Consider the following 24,115-nt stretch of genomic DNA (forward strand, 5'->3'; position numbering starts at 1 on the left):
TAACTTCCCTTTGTTTTGGTTTTTGTTTTGGGTTTTTTTGTTGTTGCGTTTTGTTTTTTTGTTGTTGTTTTGTTTTGTTTGTTTGTTTTTAAAACTATTTATTTATGTAGTTATCCTTAAGTTCTGTTATTGAAGTTTAAAATGAAATAAATAAAAATTGTTGATGACAAAAAAAAAGAGCATCATACCAGCAGTCGAACATGGTGGTGGGCATGGGATGCCCTGTTGCTGCTGTGCTGCTGCTACACTTGCTGTAATTGATGGAGCTAATCTCTTCAATTATGAACAAGAAGCTACGATACTTCAACTCCTCCACTTTGGGCAGCAACTCGTTCCCAACCAAGCAATGATGGCAAAGAAGAACTCGTGTTCATGTAAATGGTTCCACTGGGTTCTGTTCAACAACCAATTCTGTTTACATTGTACATGCTTCCCTTAGGCAGCATCATTAGAAGACATAGCATACATTTACACTGCTATGCAGATGACACCCAGCTCTATCTGTCCATGAAGCCAGATAACACACACCAATGAGTTAAACTGCAGGAATGTCTTAAAGACATAAAGACCTGGATGGCCGCTAACTTTCTGCTTCTTAATTCAGATCAAGCTGAGGTTATTGTACTCGGCCCTAATAATCTTATAAACATGATGCCTAACCAGATTCTTACTCTAGATGGCATTACCTTGGCCTCCAGTAACACTGTGAGGAACCTTGGATCAGGATATGTCCTTGAATGCACATATTAAACAAATTAGTAGGACTGCTGTGCAACAAAAACTGGACCCAATGTGCAGGTTTAGGAGGACAAATATAGCAGTTAGGAGCACAGTGTTGAGGTTTAAATTTATAATCTTAAATGTTTATATGCTGATTATATTGCTTCATATGAGAAAGGCCTAACTCTGAGTACACTTTGTGCCAAAAAGTGCTGTCAGGAAACTGCATGCTTTTGCAGAAGCGTGCTTTTGCAGCTAGAATGAAGTGAAAGTGAAACCAACTAGGCTGCTTGATCAAAACTTAAAGTGTGGTGTGACGTGAGAGCAAGTATATAAATAACTAGGCTTCCGTTTGTGCTTCAGACCTGAGCTTGTGTGTTCGTGTGTTCAGGTCTCCGTTCCTGGGAATGTAAATTAAAGATCATTTTTTGAGTTTGACCACTTTGAGCCTTGTGTCTTTCTTGGCCCTGAAGAATCAAAAAGAACCGAAATTAACAACACCCAAAATGACTAAGAGGGACACAGCTAGAAGGAAGAATGTAACAAAGAGCAAGAGAAGATTGAGATGATGTATACACACTCAGACTAAAGACCACCAAAATAAAACAGGAAGTAACAAAATGACAAACTGATCACATGTGTCCTTGATGGAGAGACAGAATATGAAAAATAAACATGGAATAGAATGGGAACACAAAAGGGTTTAATAAACAATCAACAGGGACTGTGATATACAACAAAAGGACCTCGTATAATGTATGGGATTAAACCTATAACCAGGAAGAAACAGTTTACAGAGTTTAGAGAGCTTAGTGAGGCTACAACAGGCCAAGGCTGCTGGGGGCGTCAGTGTTTCTTCTGTACACACCTTCACTCTGTCATCACACACGAAATTGCATTTTTCAAGTTTTTTTTTTTTTTTTTTATCTCTGGCTCTCTTCCTCCCCTCCTCACTTCCTGCCCTCCCCTTATCAATAGCTAGTTGCAGCAGATGGCCCCGCCCCTCTCTGAGCCTGAATCTGCCAGAGACTTCTTCCTGTTGAAAGGGAGTTTTTCCTTCCCAATGTCACCAAGTGCTTGCACATAGGGGTTTGCCTTTTTTTGGGGGGGGGGGGTATTATTTTGCTTCTTTGTGCTGCACACATAAATTATATGAAGACGCGTGTGTGGATTTTTCATCAATTAGTAGATTTTGGCTTTTTGCTTGGTTGGCTGAGTGAAAAGCTGTATTAAATGGCCTGTATTTGTATAACGCTTTACTTAGTCCCTATAGACCCCAAAGTGCCTTAAACTACATACAGTCATTCACCCATTCACACACACATTCACACACACATTCACACACTGGTGATGGCAGCTACATTGTAGCCACAGCTGCCCTGGGGCGCACTGACAGAGGCGATAAGATAAATATAACAGACAACAGATTAGATAAATATAGCATCCAGTTCACTTACACCCTGGTTTTGTACCACAGTTGTCAAAGCAATCACTCACAGCCGCATGTAGAATTTCTGGAGTGAAATAGTGAAAAACTTTATTTGTGGATGTGTATGCACAACTCAAAATCAGGACTCATGTAAGCTTTTATGTCAAATATCTTTTTACATCTGTTTTCCCTCCAAGTTGGTCGAGTTCATAACTTTTATGGACCCTAACATTCAACAAATGAAAAGAAACCTAAGTGTTTTCTTTTTCCTAACACTCTCTGACTTGGCAGGCGATCCCCCTGCTGACATGACTCTTACTACTCCAGGGTCAGGTTTATGTCATACTGTGGTCCTCTGCCGAGGATGAACTCTCTTTGTTTTTAGTTTGGTATCAACCCCACCCTACATTTGGTCAAGGACATCTATCTTTCACACGGATCAATTGAGAGTAGATATATAATTCTTCTGACCTTGGTGGTCACAAGATGGTGCTAGAGATTACAGTTCCATGTTGCTTACCTCATTGATGGCAAGTTGCTCTCCTCCGCCTCCTCCTGGGTGTCCATAACGATGTCCAGATCCTCGAAATTCATCATAGAGGAGGTCCTCTTCACTGCTCAGGTCATCCCCAAACGCTGACTTTTCAAATGTGCCATCAGGAGCGACTGCAGCTGAGTCAGGAAAAGAAAGAAAAGGAAACAGATATCTTCACATGTGTTTGTAATTTGATTACATTAGATTTATAATCAAGTATATCTTTGTATTTTTATGCCAGTTTTCTAAACACTAAAATATAAAATAATGCACAGATGACAGGCAGACATTTCATAGGTTAAGCAGCCCAGTGTAATGTTATGTGAGAGTTTTAGCACCTCCTAGTGGTTTGCATGGAAACTGCGGTCAGGTGAATGTGCTGTGGGTTTACTCGCATTCCTTCCTGTTGGATGTTTAGGGTCACATGAGCAGGGTAATACAGGAACCATTTTAGTATTAGGAATTGCACAATGAGGTGTACCATTAGTCTCTCTGTTTAATCCTTCAACATCCACCTGTGAGAAGGACAAGCTGTGTCCTTTCACAGATTCTGGAAAAGAAGAATGTCCACCAGTGAAGACAAAACAGTAAACAATCCTTTACTTTGCTTCCATGTCTGAGTCATCATTCAACGCTTTCATTGCCTACTGCATATGTTTAGCTGTCTGTCAATTCGTGTAGAGCCACGCACGCACGAGACAGAATACTCAGTAAGTCCAACACACGCCGGCTGCCGGCTGCACAATCAGCTGGCAGAGTTGTTCACAAGATGCAATCAGGGATATTTCATCCGCTAATCATTCTCTCTTTTGCCAAACAGTTCACAACGTAACAGGTTACTACATCACAGCACAAACATACCTGCATTACTTACTGAAATGCAGTCGGCAACCCTGACAACCTCACACTCTTCTTCACTTACATTTGGGCTTCACCTTTATTCCTCACTTAATATGAAGGAAACCAGTCAGTCAAAATCAGGTCTCCAAAAAGTCTGCCGTCTCTTTCTCAGAGTTCCTTTTTTCAAAACTTGATTCCTTAACATAAAACATCACTGTTGCATCCTGGGGCAGCAAACATGATCCCCTCAAACCGATTTTTCATTTTACTGTCCTTATGTTCCACTGAGTTACTGCTTCTGTTAAAAACTAATGTAAATCTACTTACTGCTCCCAACCAGCCCACTGACTGAATGTTCTGCACTGGCACAGCACGGCACTAAGATGTTCCAAAAACTTAAATCCACACAGAGTTACATCTGTGTCAGGACTCTGATGCACATAAGCCTGTAAAGTGTTTCATGTCCACTTCAAGAACAGCAGTTTAATAACAGCAAAAGTCTCTTTTCATTCTCTATCACTGGAAACTAAAGAATTTGGGATTTTAAACATTCATGCACAGATTTGATTGCTTTTGTAATTTTTTGTGATAGTTTGAATAATTGAAAAAGGGTTAAACTAGATAAACTAAATAAAGTAAATAAACTAAATAAACTAAATAAACTAGATAAACTAAATAAAGTAAATAAACTAAATAAAGTAAATAAAGTACCACATCAGCTTTAAAAATAAAATCAAAACACGTCTGATCCATATCTGCAGTGCTGCGGGAAGGTATTTAGCCCCCTTCCTGATGTCTTAATTATATCTGGGGTTTAAATAAATATCAAGTGTTAACATCACGTGACTTTTTTAAACTGCATTTTGTTCATCTAAATCTTCAAAGTATTATTAAAGAAAGTGAAATGAAACGAGTGAATATATACCTGCTGATACTCACGCACTGTGGCCTCACTACTGTACTGTGAGTATAATACTTCATCGGTCCAGTTAGTCATGTTTAACCACAGCCTGCTATAACGATTGGTGGTCATTCTGGTCTGTGACATCAGCACTACATGAGAACCACTGACCATGACACACACAGCATTTAGCTCTTATTTAAACCAGCTTTCTTTCTCATCATCCTACCTCCCATCCATCCTTTGAAGTGTCTGAACTCACATTTGTGAACACCTAGCTGACGGGCTAAAAATACTTATGCTGTCACACCTCATCATAGGCGTCACCCTTGGTTGCCTTGCCAACAGCTCTGTCTCCTTGGTGACAAGTCACTGTGGAGACAGAGAGATGTCCATAAAGAAAGATCCTCTCCCCTCCTCTACCCCCCCACCCGTCCAAACACACACACACACACACACACACACACACACACACACACACACACACACACTCCCCATTCAAAGTGGGGGGAAAGTCATTACAGAATTTAGTTATTAAAATGAATTCGATTTTCTTTGGTACCTTTGTTCCTCACTGACACTGACACACACTTATCTATGGTACAAGGCAAAGCACACCAAGCTACTTCTCTATTAGGATTACACCAGCATCATACACATTATGTAACGCTATATAATGCAACACCACTATCACTGCCAGCATCAAGAAGAGACGTTGCAGGTGTTGCTCTGATGGGGGCAGTGTAGGACACCCTGACTGGTGATGCAGTAGAGAGATAAGAGAGCTCCAGGTATTAGCTGGCCTTTGTTTATGTGCACAGAGCTCCTGCAGTCTGAGTAACAGAAGCATGGAGGGAGAGAAAGGAGGGATAAAATATCCATTTGCAATGCTAAGTAAACTGGTAGGAAAGGCTTTTTTAAAGTCATACACTCACCATCCATCCATTCTCTGCCACTTATCCATATAAGGATACCTCTGATGCCTCTACTGTACATAACAGTAGATGCAGGATGCTAGCAGGCAGTGCATAGAATGCTATAACCAGGTTGCTGGCATAATATACAGGAACATTTGTGCAGAGCATGGCCTGGAAGTCACAAGTTCAGATACGTCCTGGGGTATGAATGACCGAGCTAAGATCCTGTGGGATGGCTAACAAACCAGACATAGTAGTGGTGGACAAGGAGAGGAAGACGGCCGTAGTGAAAATCTGGAAAATAATTGTTTATTCTGGATTAAAAAGCAGATCATATATAAAACAGATCATTTATAAAGTGTAAATAAGTGATTAAGAAAGCATTTTCATGTGCCTTTATATATATATATATAGAGAGAGAGAGAGGAGATTTGGGAAAGTGTATGTCAGGAATAACTGCTGGAACTGTTTCTTGGTGAGTTTAGCTGAGCTAGCGTGACTAGCTAGCCTTATAGTGAAAAAGGCAGACTACTGAACTGCTGTACCAAAAATAGTGTGGCCGTATTTTGGGAATTCCTATTTTATTTTCATTATGGCCATTAAATATTTTATGGTCATTGATTTAAAGATTCCAAGGAAATGATTGTCTGATCACCTCTTTACCCCAAAGATTATCATTGAATGAGAAGAAGAAAGAGATCAGAGTGCTTCTTTCACTTCAGCAGACCTGGATTGAAACGATCTCTCTTACTATCTGTACTATTTAGTAGTAAAAGTGTTCATTGGAGGTCATCTTGTCTGTTTCAGCTCACCGACCGGCTCTTCAGACGGTCCACAGTCCAGACCACCATCTTCTTCACCAATGTGTCATCTCACCACCTAAACCAGTCTTAGCTGGATCTAGCCCCCCTGCTGGTCTGCGCTGGCTCAGCCACCACCTCTCCATAGATGCTCGAGTCAGCTGACCCAGTATTGTTTCATTTCTTTTCCTCTGTAAATAAACCTTTTAGTGCATGTCTCAGTGATCTGCTACTTGTACTGGAGCCTTTCCAGTTGACCTTTGTCACCTACCTGTGCACTGACCCCTGACCTACCCCATTGTTCCCTCCTCACCCACTTTATCACCATTTTAAAACTGCTATAGCATCAAGACTTTCTTACACTTTAAACTGTTTGGATCCAAACTGTGCTTCCAGCTCTCAGCATTACAACACACAAAGTCGAGCAATGTCATATTACCACTATGCATTAAAAATGTATAGTGGTAATATTATGCAATATTGATTTATTTGTGATACTTAATGAGCTCATTGTTGCTGTGGATACCATCACTCTCTCCCACACAGCTTAAAAACTGTGGACTCAGCGGTAAAAGCTAAAAACTTGCATTATGTTTAAGCAGTTTGGTTTTTAAAAAGTTTGTAATATTTATTGAAAGGTGCTCTATAAATAACATTTCAGTTACTTTTACTGAATAATGAGAAGACAGATTACTCTACCCCAAATATAGATCAAAATGAGGAACAGATGGCTTGTGTGCAATAAATGGGTATATACAGAAAACCAGAGGTTAGCCAGAGGTCAGCCAGAGGTCAGCCAGCTGACTGTTAGCTAACAGAGCCCCCCCTCCTTTTTTTATCTAGTTTCCACTATAAACACCTTCATTTCTTTTGTTCCAAACCTCATCATCCATTGAAATATAAAAACTAAAAGTTATGTTTTGAAAATGTAAAATAAATCATAAAACTTTCAGTTTGACCTTTCAGACGTTTCCCACTGCACCCTGCACCAAAACTATTTCCAGTCAACAGTTCATCATTCAATCCAACAATCTACGATATATTTAAGGTGTCTTAGAGCAGCGTTAGCTTGCTGGATGTGCATGGGTGTGTAACTTATCAGCTGTGTGGGCTGAGTCTTGTGGGAGCTGGAGTGTTGTCCTTGGAATTTTGGTACAGGGTTGAATTCCATAAGTTTAAGGTTTTCCTATTTGGTTGTTAGTTTTTGTTGCTTCTGTTGAAAGCATCGCATGCTCTCAGAGTTACACCAGGATAAAAAAAGACTGATGTTTGGATTTCAGAGTTTTCATGAACTCTTTGGTTTATTTGGGGCAGTCAGAGAAACTGTTCTAATCAAACAGACATGTCTGGCTTGTCAGATTATTCCATGAAGTAGAAATGACTTCTGCATATTCTGAAGTTACACTCTGTTAGAAATTATGCTGTCATGAAGTTTGCAATGTCCAGTTTTAGTAACATACTCTGCTTGTGTGTTATTTTACATGGTTAAGAGGTGACACCATGCAGATGAAGTATGGCAGCTGAACAACAAGCACGAAAATGAGAAAAGCTAAAGTTTGGGAAAACACAAAGATAATTATTTTTATTACAACTTTCTGTCAGTGATTCCTAGAATACAGTTTACATTTGTTAAAATACAAGTAAACTGTAGTAAAACTAATGTTAACACGTGTATCATATTTAACAAATTGTGTTATTAAAGTGTTTTTCTATTTGTTGTTTGTCAGGGTTCAGATGGTTCCTGCGTGGTTTATTCCCTACATTCACAATGAGGGGTCATATGATGATGATGATGGTGATGCTTTGACTGAACAATAACAAGAAACAATAAAGAAAATATATAAAACATGTATCTGTTTGTATCGTTGCTCATTAAGACCAGGTTGAACACTATTGACTGTTTGTTCTCACCTACCTGTCATAACTATGTAAGTAACTAAATGCTGCAGGTTGGACCCTTACTGGAACATCGGCTGTTGTTGCATTTGGAGTGTCTCTTTCACAGTGTTGGGACTAACGCGTTATTAAGTAATGCGTTACAGTAACTACATTGTAAGAGAGAGTCTCCAACTTCAAATACCTCGGTGTTCACATCAACGAGGACCTCACTTGGAGCACACATACGGAATTCCTTATTAGTAAAGGCAGACAGCGCCTCTATCACCTGAGGCGTCTAAAGAGGTTTAAGATCTCCAAGAATATACAGAGGAGATTCTACACTGGTGTCATTGAGAGCATTTTGTGCAACAACATCATGGTGTGGTACGGGAACTGCACAGTACAGCAACAGAAAGCCCTGCAGAGGGTTGTGCGCACAGCTGAACGCACTATGGGAACACCTCTACCAGCACTGCAGGACATCTACGCTGAAAGGTGCAGATCCCGGGCCATCAGGATCACTAGGGACTCCAGCCATCCCGCCCATAAACTGTTCAGGCTGCTGAGGTCAGGGAAACGCCTCTGTAGCCTGAAAACAAGAACAGAAAGGTTCAGGAGGAGTTTCTACCCACAAACAGTGAGACTCCTCAACCAAAAACGCAAACCGGATAATATGCTGGACAATCTCACACATAGTACATAATTCGCACTTTACTTTCTTCTTTCCTGAACCTTATCTTATCTTATCATATTATATACATTTGTACTTATGTAAATATGTATATTTTTATAGTTTTTCAAATCATTACAGTGCAATACTTTGCACGATTATGGATATATTTATAAGCACAAACACATGGCTGTTACACCTGTTACACTTTTTTATATATATTATACAGGATATTATACACTTTTACATTTTTATATATGATTCTTACTCCTGTTTTTATTTCTTTCTTTTTTTTCTCTTAGTTTAGGTAAAAGTTTTTCTAGTATGTTTCTCACAGTCGGGGGGAGTATTTTTTAGCCAGGAAAAACATTTCACTGTATGTTGTACTAGCTATAACTACATGTGACAAATAAATAAAGAATGAGAATGAAGAATGAGAATTATTATTGTGGTAACGAGCACGGTAACTAGTTATTATGCCAAAATCAGGAACGCGTTAATCGTTACTGGGATTTAGATAGGCTCGCTATTCGTTACTTCGTGTGTTGCGTTCGACTTACCTCGGAAATTGGAACACGGACCTGGAGATAATGTCACACTCGAGTAAACGGCGTTCTGGTTAGCCTCGTCCCTAGTAACTAGTTACTTTGAAAATAACGAGTAACTTGAAGTAACTGAGTTACTTTTGATAGAAGTAACTAGTAATGTAACTAAGTTACTATTTTAAAGTAACTTACCCAACACTGCTCTTTCACAATGCAAAACTCTTGAACCAGAGTATTAAAAATGATATGCTAAGCAGCAGACTTCTTGAGCAGGGATCACTTTGATATCACTTTGATTGGTAATTTATTTGGAACTCATACATGGCGAGGATCACCAGTAATGTTATGCACAGTGCCAACGTTTCGTGGTTCTCTCCTACAGCAGTGTTTACTGACCTTATTAATCACTTGAATTGTTTGGAACAAAGTGCCATATATTTGTGACAGAATCTGTGAGATGACTGCTTTCAGCGCCCGGCAGCATGTCCATGTGCGTCGAGTGAACGGGGGCTCCGTCTCGTTTTTACATCTTTTTGCAGAATCTTTTACTTTCTCTTTAATTGTTTGCTGTTTTAGCTGGTGGTTAGCTTGATGGTTGTTGAAATAGTGTCTAAGTATATGTTTTTAACCTGTTAAATAGTCATGATGCTGATATTTACAGATAATTACAGCTGCAATAATAAATAATTAAGCTATGTAATACTGTAATAATAATGTAATAAGCAATTCACTGATTAATTGTACAGACACTAGTGGATATTACAGGCTTTGGTGTCCTCGGTAACCTTCACATCTGTGCATGGAAATATGCAAGTTTGTAACGACATCCCCCTCAGCTACCTTCAATAATCATGTGACCTACATTGTAGCTGCAGTCAGCCCTCTCTGTGGCCTTACAGCCTGAAACGAGGCCATAGGGAGGCATGACAGCCTTTTAAGGGAAGTAGAAAATAATCCATCATTACTATTACAAAATCTCAAACCTAAAATAACTGTAAACATTAGATCTGAAACTGGTGCTGGCTGATAAAATGACCACAATATTTTCTTTATCACAACATATCATCTACCTCCATCACACCCTATACAAAATGTTGGGTATAGGGTCAGTAACAGCCAGTAACAGTGGAACTGTGGCCTGTATCAAAACTACTTTTCTCACCAACGCCTCATCCCTTCAGTGGATGATCTGAGACTATGGACAGCATGTGTAAAATTGTCAGGAACACCTGTATCCTCAGTACAGAGACTTGGCTCTAGTCTTCTATTCTGGCAAATGGTAAAATGACTGGTTTTTATTAAGCGTTACTCTACCTCTGCAAATAGGTTAGAAGGCTACACAGTATAATGTCATGACAAAACTAGTGACTCTGGTGAGAGTAGGCGGGGCTGTCTGTGCGTCTGGCAATAAAAACTGGTGTACTAACTCAGTGACTACAATGAACTACTACTCCTGGGACTTAGACTGTTAAATGTGGGCCTGTTTACTTTCTTAGGGAGTTTAATGTGGTCCTAATAACTACTGTGCAAATACAGTTCGATTGTAATGCTAACTCTGCTCTTGGTCATTTGCATAGCACCATGAGTTTACAGCAGAGAAGGTTCCTTAGCAGAGACTTTAACCATGTAAATTTAAAAAAAATAGCTGTCCCTTTTAATACAGAGCAGCAGGATCTAGGATGGCACCCCTCCTGGACACCTGTCAGTTCAGCCAACAACAACTGTGGGGGCTCGTCCGGGATTAGAGCCTCCTCCTGACAGTAGCTAATCACCAAGCAATAAATTAAGATTAATGTCCTGGACCAACGTGCTACGCCTGCTCCATCTGGGATACCAGAATGGCTGCTTTACAAGAGTTACGATGAAGAATACAGAGAAAGCTTCATGAGCTTATTAATACTGCTAAAACAGAGGTATTGTACAAGCTTGCAGACACCATTGAGGATGAGGTGGAAGATGACCTAACAGGAGAAAATGCATCAGAGGTGGAACTCTATGACTTCATTGTGGACTTTTTGAACAGTGACTGGCTGGCAAGTCAGGAGGACTAAGGCATGTCTCGCCTTTTAGTAGTCAACAACTTCATCACTGACCTGCAATGACCTCCGGTGGCTGCAGATGAGGATTGTGAGCTTGTTGCAGAAACACACTCTATTGTACCACCCTCAGTAGTTAGTGCAAAGGCAGATAGACCCTGCATGGTAACCAGTCAAGTAACTGAGATTCGGATGTTAGTTATAGCTCTCTGTGTAGACAGAGTGATGAAGCTGAGAATTTTACAGAATTAGAGATAATCCATACTGTCTTAAAGATAATTAAACCAGGTACATTCAAGGATACGTTAATGGCCAAACCTGGGTTAACGTTAGCTGAGCTCAAATGGTTCTTTAGAGCACGCCTGAGAGACAAGAGCAGTGCAGAGCTATTTCAGGAGCTTAGCAAAGCTAAGCAACAAGACAGAGAAAACCTACATCAGTACCGACCAGCTAACGGGGCTAAAACGGCGTGTGATGTTTGCTTCTCAGCAGATTAGCTCAGAGATTCAATACACCAGTCAACTGATTGGCCAAAACTACTGAGAAGGCTCTCACTCCAGTGGGAAACTCTTCTGAGTCCACACAGGTCAGCTCATTCAGTACTGCTCCACCACCAAAGTCCACCGTGAAAGGAAAATGCAGGCCATGTATAACCCAAGGGATTGCTAGTAACCCCTGTTTCCAGTGTGGTCAGGAGGGACACCAGGCTGTGGTTTTCCTGTCCAAGAACCGGGAAACAACAGCAGGTCATTGGGGAGGGACTACCAGTGACCAGACAAGAGCCAGAGTCCCAAAACATTGTAAAAAAAAAAAAAAAACATGAGAGAAGAACTCCAACTGATAATCAGCAAGTGTTAAGACACAGAGTGAAGAAAGGAAACTGTCTAGTAAAAGGTGTATGTTTACCTGTTACCTTAATGGTGAACCAACTGAGGTACTACTGGACAGTGAGGTTCAGGTCACAATAATGGCACAGTCTTGGATAGAGAAGCACTTACCTGATGCCAAAATCAAGTCGCTTGAAGATATCTTCAATCTTCAAGCTAATATCTTGATATCTTCTTGCCACCAAGAACAGCTTTGAACTTCATATTAGGAATCATAGACATAGTGAAAACCTGCTTCAGAGGACGGTAAGTGACGGAAGTGACGGACAAGGTAAGCGACCCATGTTGTAGGTGACGTCAGACGCCGGAGATTTTGGCGGAGAAAAAGTTTAACAAAGGTTTTTCAAGCTTCAGTATTACCAAATATACTAATCAATTGTCATATAACTAACAACATCTGTTTTATCATCTCTAACACCCTGGAGGACAACGGGGAGAGTTTAGACGCTCTCCAAGATTACATCGACCGCTGTTTTCAAGATTTAGTAATGCATAAGGCCCAGAGTGCATCTTCCCCGGCCAAAATTGAGACGCCGTCATCGAAGAGAAGTCGCCAGGCAGACTCCCCCGGTACAACATCGCCTGCCGGCAAAGACATCGCAGAAATCCTGGAGTCAATCGACAAGCGATTGTCCAGTTTCGATGCGAGGCTGTCCCTGGTGGAGATTTTACACCGGGAATTTAAATCTCTGAGAGAATCCCTGGAATTCAGCCAGCAGCAGGTGGAAACGCTTGCCGCTGAAAATGCCACGCTACGGGAGTCGGTTAAATCTCTCACCGATAACGTGACCCAGCTAAACATTGAAAATAAAAAAATAAAAGAGTCCGTTATCGATCTACAAGCCCGTAGCATGAGAGATAATCTTGTGTTTTCTGGTATTCCAGAAACTGCCGGAGAGGACGCAGAGGCAACGGTGAAAAACTTCATTAAAATCCACCTGAAGCTGCCGGAGGACACCGTAAAGAACATCGACTTCGATAGAGTACATCGCTTGGGGGGCGCGCGGTCGCGGACCGGGAGACCACGGCCTATTGTGGCCAAATTCAGTCAATTCAAACAGAAGGAACAGGTGAAGAGTCGCGGCAGAGAGCTGAAAGGAACGGACTTCAGCGTGAACGACCAGTTCCCCAAAGAGATCCTGGAACGACGCAAGGTCCTGTTCCCAGTTCGACGTAGCTTCATCCAGAAAGGCTCCCGTGCTGTCATCGCTGTGGACCGGCTCTACGTGGACGGACAGCTTTACCGCGACCTCGGCACCACACCGTGGTTATATTAACTGCACTCCAGATAAGAACCCGCTACACTCTTTTCTTATTCATTCACACTCTCTCCTCTAACATGAGTTTAAGCTAGTAATATCAATAAGATGTCATAGCAGATATAACACCGTCACCCTCCGTCATTGCTTTAATTGGAATGTTTCCGTTTCGTTTCTTTTTTTTTTGTTGTCGCTCACAGTTCATGTGGTTTCTTTCTTTCTCTTGTCTTTCACTGCTGTGGTCACCTACTTCCCCACTCACCTACAAACAACACCCTCTATTTCTCCATATTTTCACAACACGATCACGCAAACACATCAGCTCAACGGCAGCACATTCACAACAGCCTCACAGCACGCACAGACTTGCAGGACACATAAGCAAACCACGCTTGTTCATATTAGTGAATATTCACACACATAGTCAGACTTATGGAGCCTCTCACCACACTTCTTTTTCTCTTTCTATTTACAAACAAGGGATGTTTCCACATTCTCTCCACCTGTCTAAACGAAACACCCAGCATACATCATTAGACATACACGCACAATTAAGGGCATGCTGAGGTTTGTCACATGGAATGTAAATGGAGCTGGCACCAGAGGAAAGAGGTTAAAAATATTTAACCAGCTTAAAAAACTACAGGCAGATGTTGTTTTATTACAAGAAACTCACAAACCTGTCACAGGTTTAAACGAACTTAAAACACCTGAGTTTCCTAACGTGTTTGCAGCCGGTTTTAATTCTAGACAACGGGGAGTAGCAATTTTAATACATAAAAATGTTAATTTTACAGTACTCGATACAGTTATAGATCCAGAGGGTAGATTTCTAATTATTAAACTATCAATACTGAACAAAAAACTATGTATTGTTAGTATATATGGTCCAAATGTTGATGAACCCTCATTCTTCCACGGTTTTTTTAGTGCACTCTCTGAACACCTTGATTGCACACTCATTCTTGGCGGTGACCTCAACCTTGGACTAAATGAAGAAATGGATAGGCTCAACACAACAGGAACTCAGCGCAATTGGCAGTCCACAAATATAATCAAACAGTATATGAGCGACTTTGGTCTTTGCGATGCATGGCGCTCTCTTCACCCCACCAGTAAGGAATATACTTTTTTCTCGCATGTTCATCACTCTTACTCTCGTCTGGATTATTTTTTGGTCAGCAGCTCACTGCTGTGTGACATTTCAGACACTGAGATTCATCCTATAGCTGTCAGCGATCATGCTCCTGTATCTTTAACACTAATGCACAAGAATAATACTACGCCAAGTAAAAACTGGAGATTTAATATATCACTACTTAAAGATGAAGACTTTATTAAATACATTAAAAAGGAATGGACTTCATATTTAGACTTTAATGACACTCCCGGAATATCTGCTTCTGTTCTATGGGAAGCAGGGAAAGCTGTGATGAGAGGTAAAATAATTTCTTTCTCATCACACAAAAAGAAAGAAGAAAACAAAAATATTCAGGAATTAGAAAAAAACATCAAATCACTAGAAGAAGCCTACGCGTGCAACCAAGATCAGGAAACATTGAACAAAATATGCAAAACAAAACTAGAATTAAATGAAACTATTAATAAAAAAACACAATTCCTTATACAAAGACTTCGCTTGCAGAATTTTGAACACAGTAACAAATCAGGTCGATTTCTAGCTAACCAGCTAAAAATAAATAAAGAAAAAATAACTATATGTGCTGCTAAAGATTTATCGGGGAACACAATATATGACCCTGGAAGAATAAACAACATTTTTAGGGATTTCTATGAAACTTTATACTCACCACAAATAAACCCATCTAAAAATGAAATTGATCTGTTTCTTGACAACGTAACTCTTCCAAAATTACTAGACAGTCAAGCAATGGAACTGGATTCGCCACTGACGCCAAGTGAACTCCAGGAAGCCCTGATAAGTATGCCCAATAATAAGGCTCCAGGTCCAGACGGCTTCCCTGCAGAATTCTACAAAGAATTCTGGACAATTTTGGCACCAGTATTCCACAGCATGTTGCAGGAAATCGAGGAAAAGGGCAGACTACCACCAAATATGAATTCTGCCAACATTAGTCTCCTGCTAAAACCAGGCAAAGACCCTTTATTTCCCTCAAGCTATCGTCCAATTTCTCTTTTAAATGTAGACCTTAAAATAATCTGCAAAGCTCTCTCAAAGAGATTAGAGAAAATGACCCCCCTCTTAATTCATCCTGACCAAACTGGTTTCATAAAAGGTCGGCACTCCTCAACAAACACTCGTAGATTTCTTAATTTAATAGACTACTCATACGATAAAAACATCGAAACCATAATATTATCTCTAGATGCAGAAAAAGCATTTGACAGAGTTAATTGGAAATTTTTATTCGCAACTTTACACAAATTTGGTTTTGGAAACTCTTTCATAAACTGGATAAGAATATTATACAATTCCCCAACGGCTCGTATCAGAACAAATGACCAGACATCCTCCAGCTTCTGTCTCCTGAGGGGCACCAGACAGGGATGCCCACTCTCCCCTTCACTTTTTGCAATTTTTATCGAACCTCTAGCAGCAGCATTTAGACAGGCTACAACAATTAAGGGCATAAAATGTAAGAACATAGAACATAAAATCAGTCTCTATGCGGATGATGTGTTGCTCTTTCTGCAAAACACACAAACCAACCTCTCTGAGGTAATTACTTTAATAAACTGGTTTTCAAGAGTTTCAGATTATTCAATTAACTGGCCAAAATCTACAGTTCTCCCCATTAACTGCTCCTTCCATAATTCTTCCTCTGCCCCACTGCAATCCGGAAATATTAAATATTTAGGTATTAATGTCTCTCCTAAGCTTTCAGACTTAACTAAATTAAACCACATCCCACTTCTAAAGAAAGTAGAAGGCGATCTGACTAGATGGAAATCTTTACCCATATCACTCATGGGAAGGGTCGCCACTATAAAAATGATGATCTTGCCAAAAATAAATTACTTATTTTTGATGATCCCTAACAAACCATCACAAGATTGGTTCAGATCTCTGGATTCATATATTTCCAAATTCCTTTGGAAAGATAAACCCCCGCGTATTAGCTTAAAAACGCTACAAAGAACCAAGGATAGAGGAGGATTAGATCTGCCTAATTTTCACCAATACTTCTTAGCCAACAGGCTTCAGTTCATCTCAGAATGGTTAAAACATACCTTCTTAGTTGAGCCCTGGCTAGATGTTGAACAGGCACTATGCAAGGATCTAGAGATTTCAGACCTACCATTTATTAGCTCAAACATCAAAAGACATGAATGCTTTAAAAGTATCAACATCAGCTTTTCTCTAACAGCATGGTGGGAGTTTCTAAAAATAACGGAGTCTTCATTAATCCCATGCAAACGTACACCTATCTGGAATAACCCTGACATATTACAAAACAATAATATGATTAATTTCCCAGAATGGAGTTGTAAAGGAATTAAATACTTAGAACATATATTAGAGGGAACAGAATTTATTCCATTTGACAGACTAGTTGAACAATATGGGATCAACAAGACAAGGTTTTTAGAATATCAACAAATTAAATCCATAGTAAAAAAGAAATTTAACCTCAGTCAAGTTGAATTACAAACACCACTAAGTGCGGCACATTTTCTTACTCTTAAATCCCCCAAATTATTATCTAAAATATACAGAACACTTTCTAAATTAGATGAATCAATATCCCTTCCTACTGCAAAGTGGGAAGCAGATTTATCAGTCAACCTAGACCAAAACTTCTGGTCTCAGATTTGCTTAAAAACCTTTAAATTAATTAAAAATCCCAGTCTGCAATTAATACAATACAAAATACTACATAGAGTGCACTATACAGGTCATCGGATGTTCAAGATGGGCTTTACATCTTCCAACAACTGCTCACACTGTCAAGGCAATACACCAGACAATTACATCCACGCTCTTTGGTTCTGTCCACCAGTGCAAAAGTTTTGGCGCGAGATATGTGAAGACTTATCAAAGTGTCTGAAATGTAACATTCCAACTTCCCCCTTAGTGTGTCTACTGGGCAGCTTAGATAATGTCACTTCAGAAAAGAATATAGCCCATATGATCTTCACTGCCCTATGCATAGCCAAGAAAACAGTCCTCATGAACTGGAAAAATAAAAATAATCTTAATTCTAACCAATATAGAAATTATCTATTAGATTACATTAGTCTTGACACAGCCTCTGCCACCACATTAGATCAATTGCTCTGGGCCCCTTTTATCAGCTCCATCACCTAGTGGGGGTGGGGGGTCATAGTTTGGTCCCGCCTTCACTGTTGTGATTGGTGAGGGGGTAGGGACAGGCTTAGGGCGTCGGGGGGTTCCCCGGAGGCATCTTCCTTGGGGGGCTCAACCCGGGGTAGCGGTCACGTCCGGTTGGGGGCTCTGTTGGCTCTCAGGTGACTGTTTCCTCGCGGCTGCGTGCAGCGGGGCTAGGGGAGGGTCTGTGCTGACGGACGTGGGTTACTGACCTGGCAACCTGGCTGCCCCTGGGTGGGTCCGGGATGGGCGTGAGGTTCTGGGGGCGCTCCGTCTCTGGGCTGGGGCCCGGGCCGGGCCTCGGGGGCTTGGGTCCTGGTTGGTGTGTTGCCGGGGTTGTGGGCGGGTGGGTGCATGGGGGCCCGGCCCTGGAGCAGGGTGCCGCCGGTGCGTCGAGCCGCCTGGGGGGCTCTTCAACTGGTGGGGGGGATGGTCACATCTTGCAGGAGCTTTCTTCTCTTCAGGAACTCTCTGCAGGAGGGGGAGATACAGGAGAGGTGGAGGAAGATCTCAGCCTGGGCGTTTACCGTCTTATGTAGTCTGGAAGATGAGTGGATGGTGGGGTGGGTGCAGTTTTCTCTGTGGTGGGGTTGGGTGGACTGTCCAGGGCTCTGTGGAGCCGGGGGGCGCTACTGCACTGGGCCCCGGTCTGATGGGCCTGGGCCCCCTTTCCCTGGCGGGTCGCGAAGGGTGGGAGTGCCTACTGGGGTCAGCGGGGGAGCTGGCCCCAGGGAGGGGTTACCTGCCCCTCCCTTCCTTCCCTCCCCATCTCCAGCTGCCTCCCTCTTCCCGCTCCTCCACAACCACCCACACATGCAGGGCCTTGGAGTAGGGGTATGTCACCAGGGTGCAGAGGAGGCTACCCCCCCCCTCTGTCCCCTTCTGGCTGCCTCTGCCTCAATTTTATCCCACAACTTAGACATTCACATTATTCACACTCTCATTACACATACATATAGGATCTTGGGGGTGGGCACAATCACGGAGTCCAAATTACCATCAGGGTGTATACCTCACCCCTGACGTCGTTGCCCACCTCTCAATTTTAAATACACTTAGTCATTGAGGGCTAGCAGGAGGGACTATGCGCTTACCTGCTGCTCCTTGGCAGGTAGCTCCATGCCCTCCTGGGTTTTAATTGCACCTTAGAACACATATGCATCAACACTACAATGAGCGGGTGGAGGGAGGTTTGGAGTCTTCTCCCACCCCCATTCTCTGCGGCCTGCTGGAGCGGGAGGGCTAGTAGGAGGAGTTGGCCGTCCGACTGCGGTCTGGGGTGTGGGGCCTCCCTGCTGCTGCGGAGTCGGGGTGGTCTGCCTCTCCCCACCGCAGGGAAAAGGGTAACACCACCTGGGTCTGGGTGCAATTCCCCCCTCCAGGGGCAAGGGTACCTAGACCCGGTTTGTAGAGTACGCTTGGGGAGTGTGATTGTGTGTACAGCGTCTCTTTATGTCTGTCTCCACGTTGGTTGAGTGTGGAGTGAGTGCATATGAGAGCATGAGGGTGGGAATGGATGTTTGTGTCTGTGTGTGCCTGTATGTCTGTGTCTATATGTCAGGTTGGGTATCAGACGCCACCTCTCTGGGGACACCTCAGGCCCTCCAAGGTATGGAGGCCTATCTCCACCCACCACCACTTCCCCTGCCGGTGGCGGACTCCCTCAGGTGTCGGTGTGTTGGTGGTTCTTTGTGTCTGGGGGTGGGCGTCCGGGTACACACCGGCTCACTCCTTGGCGGCCGCTTGTCGGGGCCTGGGGCCTGGGGCTCGCTCGGGCCCCTTTGGCGATGGGGTGCCCCCGGCCTCTCGGCCTGGGGCTCGGTCACTCAGGCACAGCTGGGGGCCGGCGGAGCTCACGGGCGCGTCACTGCAACTCCCCCTGGCTTCTGCTCCGCGGCTGCTGGGCGAGCCATCATCTGGGACTCTCCTCAGCTCTTACTGGAACAGTGGCGCGGCTGCCCCTCTGTTGGTCTTCCATGGTCTCTTGTGTTCTGGGGGCCTCTGGATGTCTGGAGTTTTGATCTCCTCCATACCCGCTTCACACCCTGGAGGACGGGGCTGTGGCTCCCCCACACTCCCTAGCAGATCATTACATGGAGAAACCTTTGGAATGCAAGCATGCTGATCCACACAGGTATGCACACAGGTGTACACATGGGTATTCACAGACGCGGACTAAAGCTTTCTTGGCTGCTGCCTCAAAGCACACTGTGCGCTGTCTATCTTGCGTGCTGCACAATATCGTTTATTATTTAGTAACTATTGATATCTATGACTAGCTAGTTTATTGTGATGGTGCTTTGTTTTCTCTATTATTATGTTGCTCTTTGTTGTTTGCTGTCTCCTCTGTTTGTTTGTTTTTTTTTTTCTCCATACAGGTGACCCAGGAGTTTGTTTGTTTTTTTTTCTCTCTCTCTCTTCCCCCCCCTTCTCACCGTCTCTTCTCCCCTTTGGTTTTCTTTCTTTCTCTCCCCCTCTTTCTCTCATTCATTCCCCCTGTCCTATTTATTAAAAAAAATAAATAAATAAAAAATTAAAAAAAAAAAAAAAAAATGACAAAGGATGAACTGAAGCTCTGCCATCACGTAATGTCGCATACTGCTGTTTCTGATGTCAAAAAAAAAAAAAAAAAAAAAAAAAAAAGGAATCATAGACACCAGGCCAACAGACTTTTGTCACCCTTGTCAGCAACCAGGGCAGTCAAGTGTTGATACCTAAATATGTACCATGCAGGATAGCCAGGCACACGAGTGCCAGAGCAAACAGTATCCAAAAAGTGGCATTCCTGTTAACTTCGAGAATCTTGACCAGAAGCAGCCAATCCAGTTCAAAAGTGCTATAACTCTATCCCTAAGCCTTTGTACAGGAAGGTTAAAGACCATTCAATTTCAACTCAATTTTAATTATACAGCGCCAAATCACAACAGTCACCTCAAGGCGCTTTATATTGTAAGGTAGACCCTACAATAATACATACAGAGAAAACCCAACAATCATATGACCCCTAATGGGCAAGCAGAGAGGTCTATTAACACATAGTGAGTGAAGAAGAAACACCCAGTGCATCATGGGAATCCCCAGCAGCCTACGTCTATTGCAGCATAACTAAGGGAGGATTCAGGGTCACCTGGTCCAGCCCTAACTATATGCTTTAGCAAAAAGGAAAGTTTTAAGCCTGATCTTAAAAGTAGAGATAGTGTCTGTCTCCTGAATCCAAACTGGAAGCTGGTTCCACAGAAGAGGGGCCTGAAAACTGAAGGCTCTGCCTCCCATTCTACTTTTAAATACTCTAGGAACAACAAGTAGGCCTGCAGTGTGAGAGCGAAGTGCTCTAATAGGGTGATATGGTACTACAAGGTCATTAAGATAAGATGGGGCCTGATTATTTAAGACCTTGTATGTGAGGAGCAGGATTTTGAATTCTGGATTTAACAGGAAGCCAAAACAGGAGAAATCTGCTCTCTCTTTCTAGTCCCTGTCAGGACTCTTGCTGCAGCATTTTGGATTAACTGAAGGCTTTTTGGGGAGTTTTTAGGACTTCCTGATAATAATGAATTGCAGTCGTCCAGCCTGGAAGTAATAAATGCATGAACTAGTTTTTCAGCGTCACTCTGAGACAGGATATTTCTACCTTTAGAGATGTTGCACAAATGGAAGAAAGCAGTCTTACATATTTGTTCAATATGTGCGTTGAAGGACATGTCTTGAGCACCGGGATGTTTTAGCTAAACTTGTTAAACTTCAACCTTTTATTCATACTGCACACCGACACATCCAGTGAAGGGTTAGGTGCAGTGCTGCACCAGCGTCAGGACAACAAGTTATGTGTCATCAGATATGGCTCAAGAACTCCAACATCAGCTGAGAGAAATTACCACCTTCATTTTGGTAAGCTTGAGTTTTTGGCACTAAAGCCGTCCACCTGTGATAAGTTTCAAGACTACTTGTATTATGCCCCCACATTCACAGTCTGCATTGATAATCACATCTTAACATCCATCCTGAGCACTACCAGACTAAATCTGAAGCTGAATATAGATGCAGACACTCTGTGAAGTTACCCAGTAAACCTCCAAGACAGAATGACAGAGCACACAGAGACTATGTCATCAGAGGTGGTGTCTGCAGCATGGCAAGGAAGCAAAGCAGGGCAGGAGGATGAGGTGCCCCAAGCAGCAGCTTTTCAGGCGAATAGTAGAAATGCAGCATAAACAGCATAAACAGCATAAACAGCTTGTGCTTCCTGAAAAGCTAAAGCCCCTGGTGCTGAGAACACTTCATAATGACATGGGTCATGTTGGTGTAACACACCTCACCTGTGAACAGTTTTATTGGCCCAACATGCAGTATAGAGGACTATGCAAACAAACGATGTGTCTGTATCAAACAGAAGCATCCCAGTCTTCCCCAACGAGCTCCTATGGACTTATCAGTACCAGTAGTCCTTTCAAGTTGCTTTGTATTGACTACCTACACCTAGAGCAAAGTCACGGGTATGAGTACATTCTTGTGCTTGTAGACCACTTCACACGCTTTGCTCAGGTGTATCCAACAAGGAATAAATATGGGAAAACCGCATTTGACAAAATATTCCATGAGTTTATCCCTCGCTTTGGGTACCCGGAGAAAGTCCACCATGATAAGGGGAAGAAGAGTATTTGGAAACAGATAACTGATCATCTTCAGAGAAATTGTTAATTTGAAGAGTTCAGTCAGGTTTCAGAGCTCATCACAGAACACATATAGTCTTAAAAATATGAGTAAAAATATCTTAATAATAATCTTCTTATGATCTCTCACAGTGGACTCTCCCTTGGCTAGAACTCAGTGCAGTGTTCAATACTACTGACCATAGAATTTAATTATAGAGATCAGTGCATGCCCTAACTTTAAGGCTACTGATTTTAGGGGTTTCATTTATTACTGTCTAACAGACTGCCTCACACACTACCATTACCAATAATCAATAATGGAGTGCCACAGGGTTCTGTGCTGGAACCAAATCTTTTTCTTTTAGACATGAATTCTGTTTACAATCCTGTTTACATTATATATGCTTACCTTAGGCAGCATCATTCATATATTTACATTTAATTTCAGACGTTTCAGCTTTTTCGGGGTGTGGGTGTATGGGGGTCAATGTGCACATTAATCAAATAAGTATAACCGCTACCTTGCATTTGCACAATATCTCTAAAATTAGAAACATCCTGTCTCAGTCTTGATGCATGCTCAGTCATCTGGGTAAGGAAATCCCAAAAAGTGGAAGAGGAGTGAAAGAAGCCGTCTATGTCCACTGTGAGCAACCATCTTTGAACAGAGGCGGTGGTTTACGACACCAACTGTCTGCAATCTATAATCCAGTTTTGAGATCTTTCCCAGACGCCCTGGGCCATCTGACCTCAGGAAATCACATGATAGGGTGGGGCTAGGTTTCACAATGAGCTCACCCTAAACCCTGGCTGATTGTGACCCACACCCATTTTCACACCTTGGCTCAGGTGATTAGGTAGAGGATCATCAGGGGGTCCTTTTGTCTCTCTTTGGGGGGAAACTCCCACAGGGCTTAAATCTGGGACTCCACATCATTTGAGCCTAGAACTGAAGAAGCTTCTCGGAGGAGAGGTGAAAAGTCTTCAAGCAACTTAAAGAAGTCCAGACGCTTTTCTTTCCAAGCTCCTTAGACTACAATGACCTGGATGACTGAGAACCTTCACAGACAAATCCCAAAAAGTTGATTCTAATCATCTGAACACAGTGTTTATGTACTCTTGTACTCTTTATAAGGTTGGGGAAACCTGCAATCAGTCGAGACTGAAGAAGTCACTTGGATGAGTGATGAAACCTTTCTCACACTGAAAACACCACATCCAGATGAACAAGCATCAGCTTTTTTGGATCAAATCTCAGTGTGTTGCTAAAAAACTGGTTCATGCATTTATTACTTCTGGGTTGGGCTACTTTATTATGAGGCTGTCCTACTCCTTGGTAACCCTTCATTTGATCTGAAATGCTGCAGTGAGCGTACTGACAGTGACTACAAAGAGACACGCCAATATTTTCCCCATACTGGCTTTGCTTCACTGTGTATCTGTTCAGAATCAAACTTAAAATCCTTTTCCTTACATATGAGAGCTTGAATACTGGGGCCACATCTTATCTTAAAGACTGTATCATATTATCCATATCAACCAGCAGCTGGACTCAAGGACCATCAGTCAACTGAAAATGAACTTGAAATCTACTTCAAACTCCAACTAGTTCTTTGAAAAGGTGGAAAGTCTATGTAAACTCCTTTCCTAAAAACAATCTGCTAGGTTACCCTCAGAAAATCTGTAGTACAGAAAGCAACACTGTCACATGCAAAAGAACATTTACCAAGGTTG

The 24,115-nt window shown here is 42.2% G+C and overlaps 1 protein-coding gene across 2 annotated transcripts in view; it reads right to left on the reverse strand.

Moving 5' to 3' along the window:
- Nucleotides 1-24,115, reverse strand: part of arhgef4 (Rho guanine nucleotide exchange factor (GEF) 4) — a 116,011-nt gene that overhangs the window by 34,287 nt on the left and 57,609 nt on the right. For both annotated transcript variants that reach the window (XM_040048816.1, XM_040048818.1), the window contains one exon: nucleotides 2,670-2,821. In XM_040048816.1, coding sequence (XP_039904750.1) covers nucleotides 2,670-2,821 — 152 coding nt within the window. The remainder of the gene's footprint in view (nucleotides 1-2,669; nucleotides 2,822-24,115) is intronic.

This window comes from Simochromis diagramma, unplaced genomic scaffold (assembly GCF_900408965.1).
Source record: "Simochromis diagramma unplaced genomic scaffold, fSimDia1.1 OVJJ01000125.1, whole genome shotgun sequence".
Lineage (NCBI taxonomy): Eukaryota > Metazoa > Chordata > Actinopteri > Cichliformes > Cichlidae > Simochromis > Simochromis diagramma.